Below are 11,729 nucleotides of genomic sequence, written 5' to 3'. Positions count from 1 at the left end.
GCCACAGACTAACATTCACTGGGAACCAGTCACTCTCCTCTCTTCCTATCAGTACACATGCCGTACATCCATGGTAAAAACTTTTCATTGTTCAAGCATTTTACCTCCCACACCATATACTCTTAAGACCTTCCACAAAGCATCTCTATCAACCCTATCATATGCTTTCTCCAGATCCATAAGTGCTCCATACAAATGGAACTACATATACAATTATCGTGGTAATTGATCCTGTCACTCCTGAATTTTATGACCAATAACCTTGAGCTTCCATGTTTTCAGTCTCATGTTTCATCAAAATTTCCATGCCCTCCTTTTCATAGCCATCTGTACAGTCTAACTAGCCTGATCTATCACCTCACACTCCATTACAGTTTTTGGCAGTTCCCTTGTACTATGTTCTACATACACCCATCTAAGCGACCTTTCCTAAAAATATTGTACAGTCTTGTGGAGGAGAAGGAAGCACAATATATGTGGGCAGAATTATCACCTGATTATGTATGACTGTGATTTGTGGGTTGAAGTAAGCATATATTATTCTGAAACTTTATTACAGTATGTACAAGGTTGTATCATAGACTTCTGAATATTAATATGCATAATTTGTAACACATATGTACACAATAATATAATTTTACATAGTATTCCGTCACACTTTTACAATAACAATTAATGGGAGTAATCTATAAATTGAACAAACTTCAACGAGACTAAATTTTTATAAAGGTTTTGAGTTGTGTTGACATATATCTAGAATACATATCATATGGTACAAACACCTCAGTGACACTGTCTCTGTACATTTAAAAACATGGTAGAAATATCAAGCAGATGTGCGGTATGTACATGTGATTCCTTTCAAAGCAACATTTCTACCTATTTAAAAATACTGTTTAATATATACAAAGATATTGGCAGTAGTTGTTCTTTACACGTATAACATCTTTATTGTAAATATCATTTGCTAATCTAAAAAAATTAAGTTTTTTGGATAATTCTAAGGACTGTGCGATATTCCAAACAAAAGCCAGGGAGAATCTGAAATTTATATGCTATATATATATATATATATATATATATATATATATATATATATATATATATATATATATATATATATATAAATAATCGTTTTTCATGATTCATGACGTAACAGTTATGGGATACGTGACTGAGTCTACTGCTAACAGACAAAAGTAACAGATGCTGTTACTGGCACTAACTTCAATCCAGGAAATCAATACAGAATATGTAGAAACATTTCACTTATCAATTTGTTCAACACAGAAAGCAGCTAATTTGAAACTGGCATCTATTAGCACAAATTCTTAGTTATAAATTCAGGAAACAGTTGACTAAAAATTGAGAAATGTTTGCTAGAAAATTGATTGAGGAAGCTGTGTGCCTGATTTACTGTACTACATGACCAGATTTATACTTAAAGTCAAAGACAGCTGTATACCAGTTGTGCATTGTCATATATACAGCAGTTGTACATGGAGCAGTATCATGTACACACCCAAGATGGGCCACAGGGAACACAGTATGGCAGTTTTGTTTGCCATTTTACAGTATGACCCATATAACTGTATGATGAATGATTGATCACCAGCTGCCTCTTGTCAACATTTCAAGAACATAAATAAAGTTTGCAGTCACAGTCCGCATTTGGGTTTTGTTTTTCTTATATCATCTGAGAGATCGTCAGGGGACCCAAAGATCCGAAAAAAAAATAAAAAACTTAACCCCACCTGTTATAATTTTTTTAACATTGCTATATTAGCATTTGACATTCACGAAATGGTTCGTTGGAAAAATGGTCTCATGCAGATTGTTTTGTCAGATGATTTTGTCAGAGTAGCATTTATACACAGGAAGCTAGCTTAGTGTTAGTTCCAAGTTCTGGCTTCTGTAATACCTATACTTTAATTGAAGAATTTATAGATATCATATGTTCTTATCTGAATTTATGAACTGATTATAAAGAGAAACAAAGTATATTACATCCAAAAATGTGATCACAGTAACAGCCTCCATTAGTATGTTATAAAGTTCTAGCTCTTTGAGTCAGGGGCAAATTGTTTTGTAGGCACCAAGGCTCAGGTGATATTCTGGACCCCCCCTAATACATGAGAGAACTATTAAAAATTGGAAACATCACAACAAATTTTATCATGATATGAAAAACATAAAAAGAAAAAATACTGATAATATAGGTTAACATTTTTTTCATACAAATTTGCCATTTCCCACTTTTACAAGGTAGTGTCAAGAACAGATGACTGAGCCTTAGAGGAAAAAATCTCTTGACCCCCTTCTCTGTGGTGGCAGTCATCATCTAAAGTGAATGAAGGAAACTTTATACTATGGAATGTAAAATATTACTTCCATGATAATGTGGTGAATAAAAGGTTCTCCATGCTGATGAATATGAAGTATCACTCTAGCATGACCTTGTTGTTAATGAGGGACCCTCCATGCTGATGAATAGGAAAAACAGTATCATTACCAGAGCCAGCTGGTATAGCTGTTGCTTCCTGGGTTATCCAAGCTACCAATTTGTGTTTCTCTACCTTATGCTTTGTTCTGGAAGAAGCATAATCTGTAGAAACCTCAGGAGTCCGTCTTTACATGTAAGCATATTGGATAGATAAGATTACATCAGTAAGAAAATCAAAATATGACAGATCAGACATGTCCACCCATTGTGTAGCTGCACTAGTTCATGTAGGTATGTGATACTGACAAGGGCACTGACAAAATCATCTGTGAAACACTTGCACAATATGTTTCAGATTCCCAAGAGCATTTTTATCTTCCTAGAGGACTTATGTTATGAAAATATAAAACTGACATATTGTAACAGTTGGGGTCAGGTTGGACCCTTTGTTTGCAAGCTTTGGATTTTAGGAACCTGACTAAGATCTTGAAGAGTAAGATAAAAGGAGCACATGTTGATTCTTCATTTTTGGAGTGTTTTAATGAGCACGACGTGGGTGGCTGGTGGGTGTGCTGAGGGCAGCCAGTGGGTGGGTATTGAGGGCAGCTAGTGTGTAAAGGTAAGATCTGTTGAGGGGAAATGGTCGGATGTTGTGTGTGGAGGGTGTATCAGATTGAGTGTGTTGGTCACTGTAGGAGTAAAGTGGTTGGGTATTGAGGATGCGTGGTCTGTGGTCACTGGAATAGTCACCCACAGGTTGGGAGGTAGAAACTTGTTGGGCGCTCAGTGGGTGGATGGTGCTAGTAGACGGTTGGGTGAATGTGACTAGTGACTGGGCAGTGCTGTTGGTGGCTACTGGTTGTGGTCCTCATAAAGTAGTGACATAATCCACCTCACTGTAGTCCAGGCTGTACGCTGATGTCACACCACCATCCCTCTCAGCTGCATCCTTATCTGAGGAGAAGAGTGATTCTGAGGCAGTGGGCAGAGTTGGAATGGGCTGGTGCTGATGGGTCTTGTGGTCAGCAGCACGGAGTCTGGCTGCTCCATACACTGTCACGGCCACGAGCAGGATGATACTTAGGGCAGATCCCACTCCAATGTATGCCCATGGCACTGAAAGGAAGAAACAGTGAGCGATGAGTTCATCGTGCCCTGAAGGGCAATGGTGGACCCCATCACACCATAGGTCCTCACTTATGCAGACACCTAGTTCAGGGCACTCTTCTTGGCACCCACGTACTATACCCTCCGACGTCCAGTCATACTGACGTGCTGGTGATACTTGGAGCCAAGAAAGTGTATGGGGGCCCAAATCACGCATGCTGTCACGTCCTGACACCTCTAGCACCAGTTTGTCAGTTGATTGCTCGACTAGGGTTCCTGATCCTTGCCAAGCAAAGCTGAACAATTCAATGACATTTTTGCTCGAAGGATCTGGACAGAGGACACCAACAGGTCTCAGACGACCCACTTTGAAGACTAAAAGCCGAGTAGTGGTGGTGCAGTTCTTGTCAACGTGGTCATAGCCTCGTATTCTAAAGTAGATCGACTTATCTGCATCAGATGTTTGGAGAAGCCATGGATAGTTGTCACAGGGTTTGTTCTCTGTGAGGTTAGCTTTGCGGAACACTATCTCACCATTTGTGCCCTGGAGTCTCTGCTCTTTTTTACATGATGACTTCTTTACAAATTCATACTGAGCTTCAAACATAAAGTCTAAGTAATCATGAGTTTCATCCATATTAGTCACTTCAAATTTGAGCCTCAACTCCTGGGATTTAGACTCATATTCGATGGGAATGGCAGAATAGTCACAAGTGCAAAGTCTTGGCACTTCAATGTCCTGCCAAGGGTACTCGGAGACAACAAGGGAGGCAGTCTGGCCAGCAAGGTTGTCACAGTCATAGCTGCCAGTGAAGTTGTTGGTAGTTGTGACACAAGAGCGTGATACGCTATGGAACTTGGTGATGGTTACACGCACTACTTCATCGCTGTGAGCTGTTAGGCGGTATTGGCATGAAAGCTTGCGGCGTCCCCACCTCCCATATAGCACCGATGTTCTTGGAGAGAACACCCGACCTGTCCGTAGTGAGTACCCATCACTGATAGCTTCAAAATCACATTCACTGCCATTAGTGGGGCGATAGCCAGGCCTAGTGTTGACAAACTCATAGCGTAAGATGAAATCCATTCCTAAAGCTGCTGTGGACTCATTGTAGTGCTGCACGACAGTCAGTTTTGGTCCATCTGCCACATAACTTTCATTCCTGGTACAGGCCTTGACTGGGGCAACAAGACCAGGGCGTGGTGGGAGGTACTCACGAGCACACATAGGTGGAGGGCGTGCTATGCAATGTTCCTGGATGAGGCGGGCTCGTCTTGGAGAGCCATATGGGGTACTAGGGTCAAAGAAGTTACCATCATAGATTCTGAGTGGGTTGATGCACTCAGTCATGTTAAAGGTGTAATGACCCATCTTTGGAGCTATCTCATACTTTCGGAAATGTACCCAGACCACTTCGTGAGGTTCTCCATGGAACAGGTAAACACAGGATGAATTCTGGGGCTGCGTGTTGACCACTGATGTCACCTCCCCGCTAGAATTAATGGCACCAAAGATGTGGAACACACACTGGCGATTCCGGGCGAACTGACGTGAGTCCATATTTAGGTATGTTACCTTGACATCCAGTTCAAAACCAAAGGTCCTGGGCATGAGTGTTTCTTGGGTTGGCTCATCAAAGCGTGAAGTGCTGAAGACAACAAGCATTTCTGGCCCTGTGGAGGTGATAGGAGGCAGCAACCCTGAGCCACACACCTTTAGGAAGAGTGGTGCATCGGTGGAGTTACCATCGTATACAAGCAGATGATCGTGCACTAGGTCACATGACCCCCAGATCTGTCAGGTAGAGATGTTGCAAATGTTAGTGTTAACTTGCTCAATTAAGGTTAATGTATCTATCTGGCAGAATAGCCATGTAGTGTGACTCTTAATGCTTGGTCCAGCCACAAAGATTAATTACTGGACCAGCTACTGAGTGTAGTGCCTAGACCAGGCAGAGAGAATAGTGCCTGGACAGGTACAGACATTAGTGCCTGGACCAGCTACAGAATAGTACTTAAACCAGCCATAGTGAGTAATACATAGACCAGGTACTGGGAATTGTGCTGGACCAGAGAGGTTAGTGCTTGTACCTGGACCAGTTACTGAGAGTAATGTCAAGTGTTCTGCTTAAGGAAGCTGTTTGAATTTTTTCAGAAAAAAAATGTTAAAACTAACTGGCATCTGATTTTTGTGGTAGCAACCCAATGTTTGGCCTTCATGCCAGCCATACAACCCAAATCTGATGACTGACTGAAATATAGTATGTATTGTTTAATGACTGCACTATCTTACTGTTTTCGTTTTATGTTTATTAAATATAATGTCCAGTGCTGGAAGTGTTCAACAAGAATACTGCTTAGTACTATGTGTTGTGCCACACATATATATATGTATATATATATATATATATATTCTTTCATACTATTCGCCATTTCCCGCGTCAGCGAGGTAGCGTTAAGAACAGAGGACTGGGCCTCTGAGGAAACATCCTCATCCAGCCCCCTTCTCTGTTCCTTCCTTTGGAAAATAAAAAAAAAAATAAAAAAAAAAAAAGAGAGGGAGGATTTCTAGCCCCCCGCTCCCTTCCCTTTTAGTCGCCTTCTACGACACGCAGGGAATACAGGGAGTATTCTTCTCCCCTATCCCAGGGAATATATATATATATATATATATATATATATATATATATATATATATATATATATATATCCCTGGGGATAGGGGAGAAAGAATACTTCCCACGTATTCCCTGCGTGTCGTAGAAGGCGACTAAAAGGGAAGGGAGCGGGGGGCTGGAAATCCTCCCCTCTCGTTTGTTTTTTTTTTTTTTTTTCAAAAAGAAGGAACAGAGAAGAGGGCCAGGTGAGGATATTCCCTCAAAGGCCCAGTCCTCTGTTCTTAACGCTACCTCGCTATCGCGGGAAATGGCGAATAGTATGAAAAAAAAAATATATATATATATATATATATATATATATATATATATATATATATATATATGTATATATATATATATAAAAATATATATATAAATATATATAAAAAAATATATATAAAAAAAAATATATATATATATATATATATATATATATATATATATATATTTTTTTTTGCCGCTGTCTCCCGCGTTTGCGAGGTAGCGCAAGGAAACTGACGAAAGAAATGGCCCAACCCACCCCCATACACATGTATATACATACGTCCACACACGCAAATATACATACCTACACAGCTTTCCATGGTTTACCCCAGACGCTTCACATATCCTGATTCAATCCACTGACAGCACGTCAACCCCGGTATACCACATCGATCCAATTCACTCTATTCCTTGCCCTCCTTTCACCCTCCTGCATGTTCAGGCCCCGATCACACAAAATCTTTTTCACTCCATCTTTCCACCTCCAATTTGGTCTCCCACTTCTCCTCGTTCCCTCCACCTCCGAAACATATATCCTCTTGGTCAATCTTTCCTCACTCATTCTCTCCTTGTGCCCAAACCATTTCAAAACACCCTCCTCTGCTCTCTCAACCACGCTCTTTTTTTTTCCACACATCTCTCTTACCCTTACGTTACTTACTCGATCAAACCACCTCACACCATACATTGTCCTCAAACATCTCATCTCCAGCACATCCATCCTCCTGCGCACAACTCTATCCATAGCCCACGCCTCGCAACCATACAACATTGCTGGAACCACTATTCCTTCAAACATACCCATTTTTGCTTTCCCAGATAATGTTCTCGACTTCCACACATTCTTCAAGGCTCCCAGGATTTTCGCCCCCTTCCCCACCCTATGATCCACTTCCGCTTCCATGGTTCCATCTGCTGCCAGATCCACTCCCAGATATCTAAAACACTTTACTTCCTCCAGTTTTTCTCCATTTAAACTTACCTCCCAATTGACTTGACCCTCAACCCTACTGTACCTAATTACCTTGCTCTTATTCACATTTACTCTTAACTTTCTTCTTTCACACACTTTACCAAACTCAGTCACCAGCTTCTGCAGTTTCTCACATGAATCAGCCACCAGCGCTGTATCATCAGCGAACAACAATTGACTCACTTCCCAAGCTCTCTCATCCCTAACAGACTTCATACTTGCCCCTCTTTCCAAAACTCTTGCATTCACCTCCCTAACAACCCCATCCATAAACAAATTAAACAACCATGGAGACATCACACACCCCTGCCGCAAACCTACATTCACTGAGAACCAATCACTTTCCTCTCTTCCTACACGTACACATGCCTTACACCCTCGATAAAAACTTTTCACTGCTTCTAACAACTTGCCTCCCACACCATATATATATATATATATATATATATATATATATATATATATATATATATATATATCTTTCTTTCTTTCAAACTATTCGCCATTTCCCGCATTAGCGAGGTAGCGTTAAGAACAGAGGACTGGGCCTTTGAGGGAATACCCTCATACTGTTCATGAGGAACCAATAGTCTTGTCTGTAAACTAGATCCTAATGTTTACCATTACACCCAACTAAAGGACATTACCTGCAGACCAGGGACCCTGCTAGCCCTTCTTTAGGAGACGTCTAACATGGTACCTGCAAGCCGGGAGAGGAGAGTCCTTGGCTGGGGAGGGCAGAGTTGGCCTTTATGTTGAATCTGAGCGGGTTGTCCTGGTGTATGGTGATGAGGGGCCTGGCGTAAGGTACGTAGCGCGTCTGCCGCACCAAGTAATGGCAGGTGATGTGTCGAGGATATAGCCCAGGGAAGTTAGGGCTCTGCACCGAGCATCTGTACTCGTCACAGTTCAAGAAGATCCGGTCACATAGTGAGCCTAAGCAAAACACACCAAGTCACTAGAGGGGGCAAGTTATAGGTTGGGGAGGGTGTGTGGATTAGTGACTGTAAAGATAAAGAAAACAATAACAAAATGGACTTCATGTTAAGACTGGTAGCTAATGGCAGTGATACTGGTGCCTGGGCAGTAGGAGAGATGAAGCTGTTGGTGGTGGTTAAAGGAGTGGTTTGTGGTGGATGGCAGTGCTGTATAAGGTTGTGGTGGGATGCGGTGATGATCATGACAATCTGGGAGACGAGGCACTGTAGTTCTAAATCTGGGGAGGAGGTACACAGTAACTAGTGACTTGAAAGTAAGAAAATAATGATTAGTGTTGTGGAGAGGTGTGTGTAAAGTAGAAGGGAAGAGTAGATGTAGTGGAGGAAAGTCATACTGCTGTCATAAATAATATTTCTGAAATGGTCAGAAGCACACTGATGTAAGCTGAACGATCACAACACTGGGGTGCCACTGGAGGAGGCACAATGGACTAGGGTGACCCTGGGTAGGCACAGTGGACTGGGGTGCCCCTGGGGGAGGCGCAGTGGACTGGGGTGTCCCTGTGGTAGGCACACTAGTCGGGGTGCCCTGGAGGAAAGCACAATGTGGCCTGTAACTGTAGTGAGCAGTTAAATGACCCGAAGCTGTACCAATAAGATCTCTGCTAGGTGGTGTCAACAGCTTTACATTGGTCGTTGTAAGACACAAAAGACCAGACCAGACCAAGTGTAAGCTTCCTTTCTGTACCTACAGACATTTTAGCACGTTAAGAAAGGGAGGGCGCGTACTGATCATCACTATGTGGTTTTGATATTGATATATTTTGTTAAGTCTTCATGTTGTGATAAACGTCATCCTCAATGAAACGATATTTGCGAAGTTGGCTCAGGCCTTGGTTGGACCTCGGGGTAAAGTTGGATCTTGCAGTGCTTCCTGTGCCGTTGGCTGGACTTTGGGGTAAGGTTAGACGTTCCACCGCTCCCCACCCGGCCTTTCATCTTTAAATAAAGAAGGACCGCCATGGCCGCCGCATTAACTGCCCCTTATGAAATACAGCCCAGCCCAGACCCCCTACCCCCGACGGGCCACAATGTCTCCCATCTTACCAACGGAAGTCGTTCCAGAGTAATTTCAAGAAATATAAAAGAAAACGGAAAGAAGTGTTTTCGCGTCGAGTATATTCAAAGAATACTTTATGTTCTTTATTATCTTGTTTGAAAAATCTTACTGCTAGTGTAGGCAGTCTTCTCTGTGAGACTCCATCCTGTAGGTGCGCACAGTCATTACCATCAGCCAAAACACTTAATGACGTTACTTCAGACAGCACATTAAAAATGGAGGTCGTCTAAACAACAGTCTTAAACCTGACCGGAGGTTGTCCAAACAACAACCTTAAAGTTTGTTAAAGGAGTCATCCAAATAAGCCGTAAATCTTTAAAGAATTGAATTAAAATAAAAGTCGTGTCTAATAACGAAGCTTCTCCATCCTTAACAAAGATTATATGGAATATATTCCATTATCATTATTATTATTTGTTATGAAGATAAAGAAGTGTGAATTTAGAGAAGCACAATCCCGACCATTCATCAAAGGAAGACAAATTCTGCCCCGAAATTCACCTAAAAAACGATGAAAATTTTTCTTCCCAGAAAGTAAATTGTATGTAATAAGGAGCATGGCGGGAGACAGTCAGAAATGACAAGTGGAGAGATAAGTACCAGCAGGACCCCGGCAGGTATTGTGAAATCCAACCAGGTAGGCTGTGACCCCAGCAGGTAGGATATGACCCCATCAGGTAGTGCGTAACCCTAACATGTAAGGTGTGACCCCTGCAGGTATGGTGTGACCCCAGTACTGAAGTAAGGATGGCCGGTCAATTACCCTATGCAGTGGTAAGGTAAGGACCCCGGCCGTCCATGTATCTCCTGCAGGAGTGAGGTGAGGACACCATCCGGCCACGTACCTTCAGCCAGCTCGCCGCGGTCCTTGGGTGTCGTGGCGTTGCCGTAGCGAAGGATGGCGTCGCTCCGTCGTAGGGTCTTGTAGGTCAGGCGGAAGTTGAAGGGCGACTTCAGTAGACCCTGTCAGGGGAAGAGTGCTACATTGAAGATATCTGGGGGAAAACCTGACCCTCAAGGTCAGGTCAAAGGTAAGGATATCATGCCCGAGGGTCATAACGTCCTTCTTAAGGATGTTAAACTTGTTCTCTAAATGATCATTCCACGTCACAACTGAGTTAGGACGAACTGTAACGGTAATTGATGTTTTAGTTCAATGTATAAACTGACGTGCTGGACCAACAGACCAGCTTACGTCACGGGACCTTGCGGTGTGTTGACCTCCCAGCGAAGTCACCTGCACCGTCTTTCAAGGTCACATGGCTTCAGGAACGTAGTATTATCTTCAACATCTGAAGGAGGTTACTACCTCATATCATGGATAGATTACATTACAACCACCTGACTATCTGGGACAGTATTTCTGAAATCATTACAAGTAAATCATTTACAAAACGGAATACAGAGAAGAACGACTCTGCTGAGATTTGTGGTCACGATAAGCTTGATATGAACCGCTGCTGACGACGCACTCTTCTGTTGTATGAGGAACTGTGTTGCCAAGTCATTCGCTCTTCATGTTTACATACTGATTTGGTCATGTGTCTCTCTTCTCTGTACTCCCGGAAGATATAAACGTCATGAAAGTTAATCTGATTATTTCATTATCTTTTTGGTAATATATGTGAGTTTATGCATCGTTTAGGCTTACACAAGGTGATGTGTGTGTGTGTGTGTGTGTGTGTGGTACTGGACTCCGTGTGTCTGAGGTTATACCACCAGTTAAAAGTCACCTTTGATGAGGCTGTAATATCGTGTTGACGAGGCAGAGTGGTCGCTTTCAAGTACTTCTCGCTGTAAAGGAGCTCATCCTGTTCCTGTTACTAACTGTGGCTTAGCCATGGAGGTGTGGAAGCCCTGAGGAAGATCGTGTTAAACAGGATCTTTTTCTTGAGGCTCTTGCAGCCCAAGGCTGTGCTACTTCCAGTAGCAGGGATATGTGAATTCCTCTGAAGTGAGATTTTTTACTATTTCCAGTGATAAGGCCTTACCAAAGGTGATTTTTTACTCGAGGAAGCGGATTCCGGTGACACCTGTTATATATACTCAAAGGAGAAGGAAACTCGTTAGAAAGAAAATTAGGCATCAAATGGTCCAATACAAAAGTCAGGTCATGCTGTGGGTACTATGGCACATGATGTCCCAGTGAAAACAGCAGCAGCAGGCAGTATATGGGCCACCACAGCAGCTGCAGTAATACAGAGAAGACCCCAATAACTGCAGTAGT

At 42.3% G+C, this 11,729-nt stretch overlaps 1 protein-coding gene across 3 annotated transcripts in view; it reads right to left on the bottom strand.

The window, feature by feature from the left end:
- Positions 1-537: 537 nt before the first annotated feature.
- LOC139760393 (uncharacterized) overlaps positions 538-11,729 on the bottom strand; it is a 316,071-nt gene continuing 304,879 nt past the window's right edge. For all 3 annotated transcript variants that reach the window (XM_071683518.1, XM_071683520.1, XM_071683521.1), the window contains 3 exons: positions 10,348-10,465; positions 8,145-8,380; positions 538-5,345 (listed from right to left, as the gene is read on the bottom strand). In XM_071683518.1, the coding sequence (XP_071539619.1) occupies positions 3,312-5,345; positions 8,145-8,380; positions 10,348-10,465 (2,388 nt within the window). In that variant the 3' untranslated portion in view covers positions 538-3,311. The remainder of the gene's footprint in view (positions 5,346-8,144; positions 8,381-10,347; positions 10,466-11,729) is intronic.

This window comes from Panulirus ornatus, chromosome 36 (genome assembly GCF_036320965.1).
Source record: "Panulirus ornatus isolate Po-2019 chromosome 36, ASM3632096v1, whole genome shotgun sequence".
Lineage (NCBI taxonomy): Eukaryota > Metazoa > Arthropoda > Malacostraca > Decapoda > Palinuridae > Panulirus > Panulirus ornatus.
This window is presented reverse-complemented; position numbering and strand designations above follow the sequence as displayed.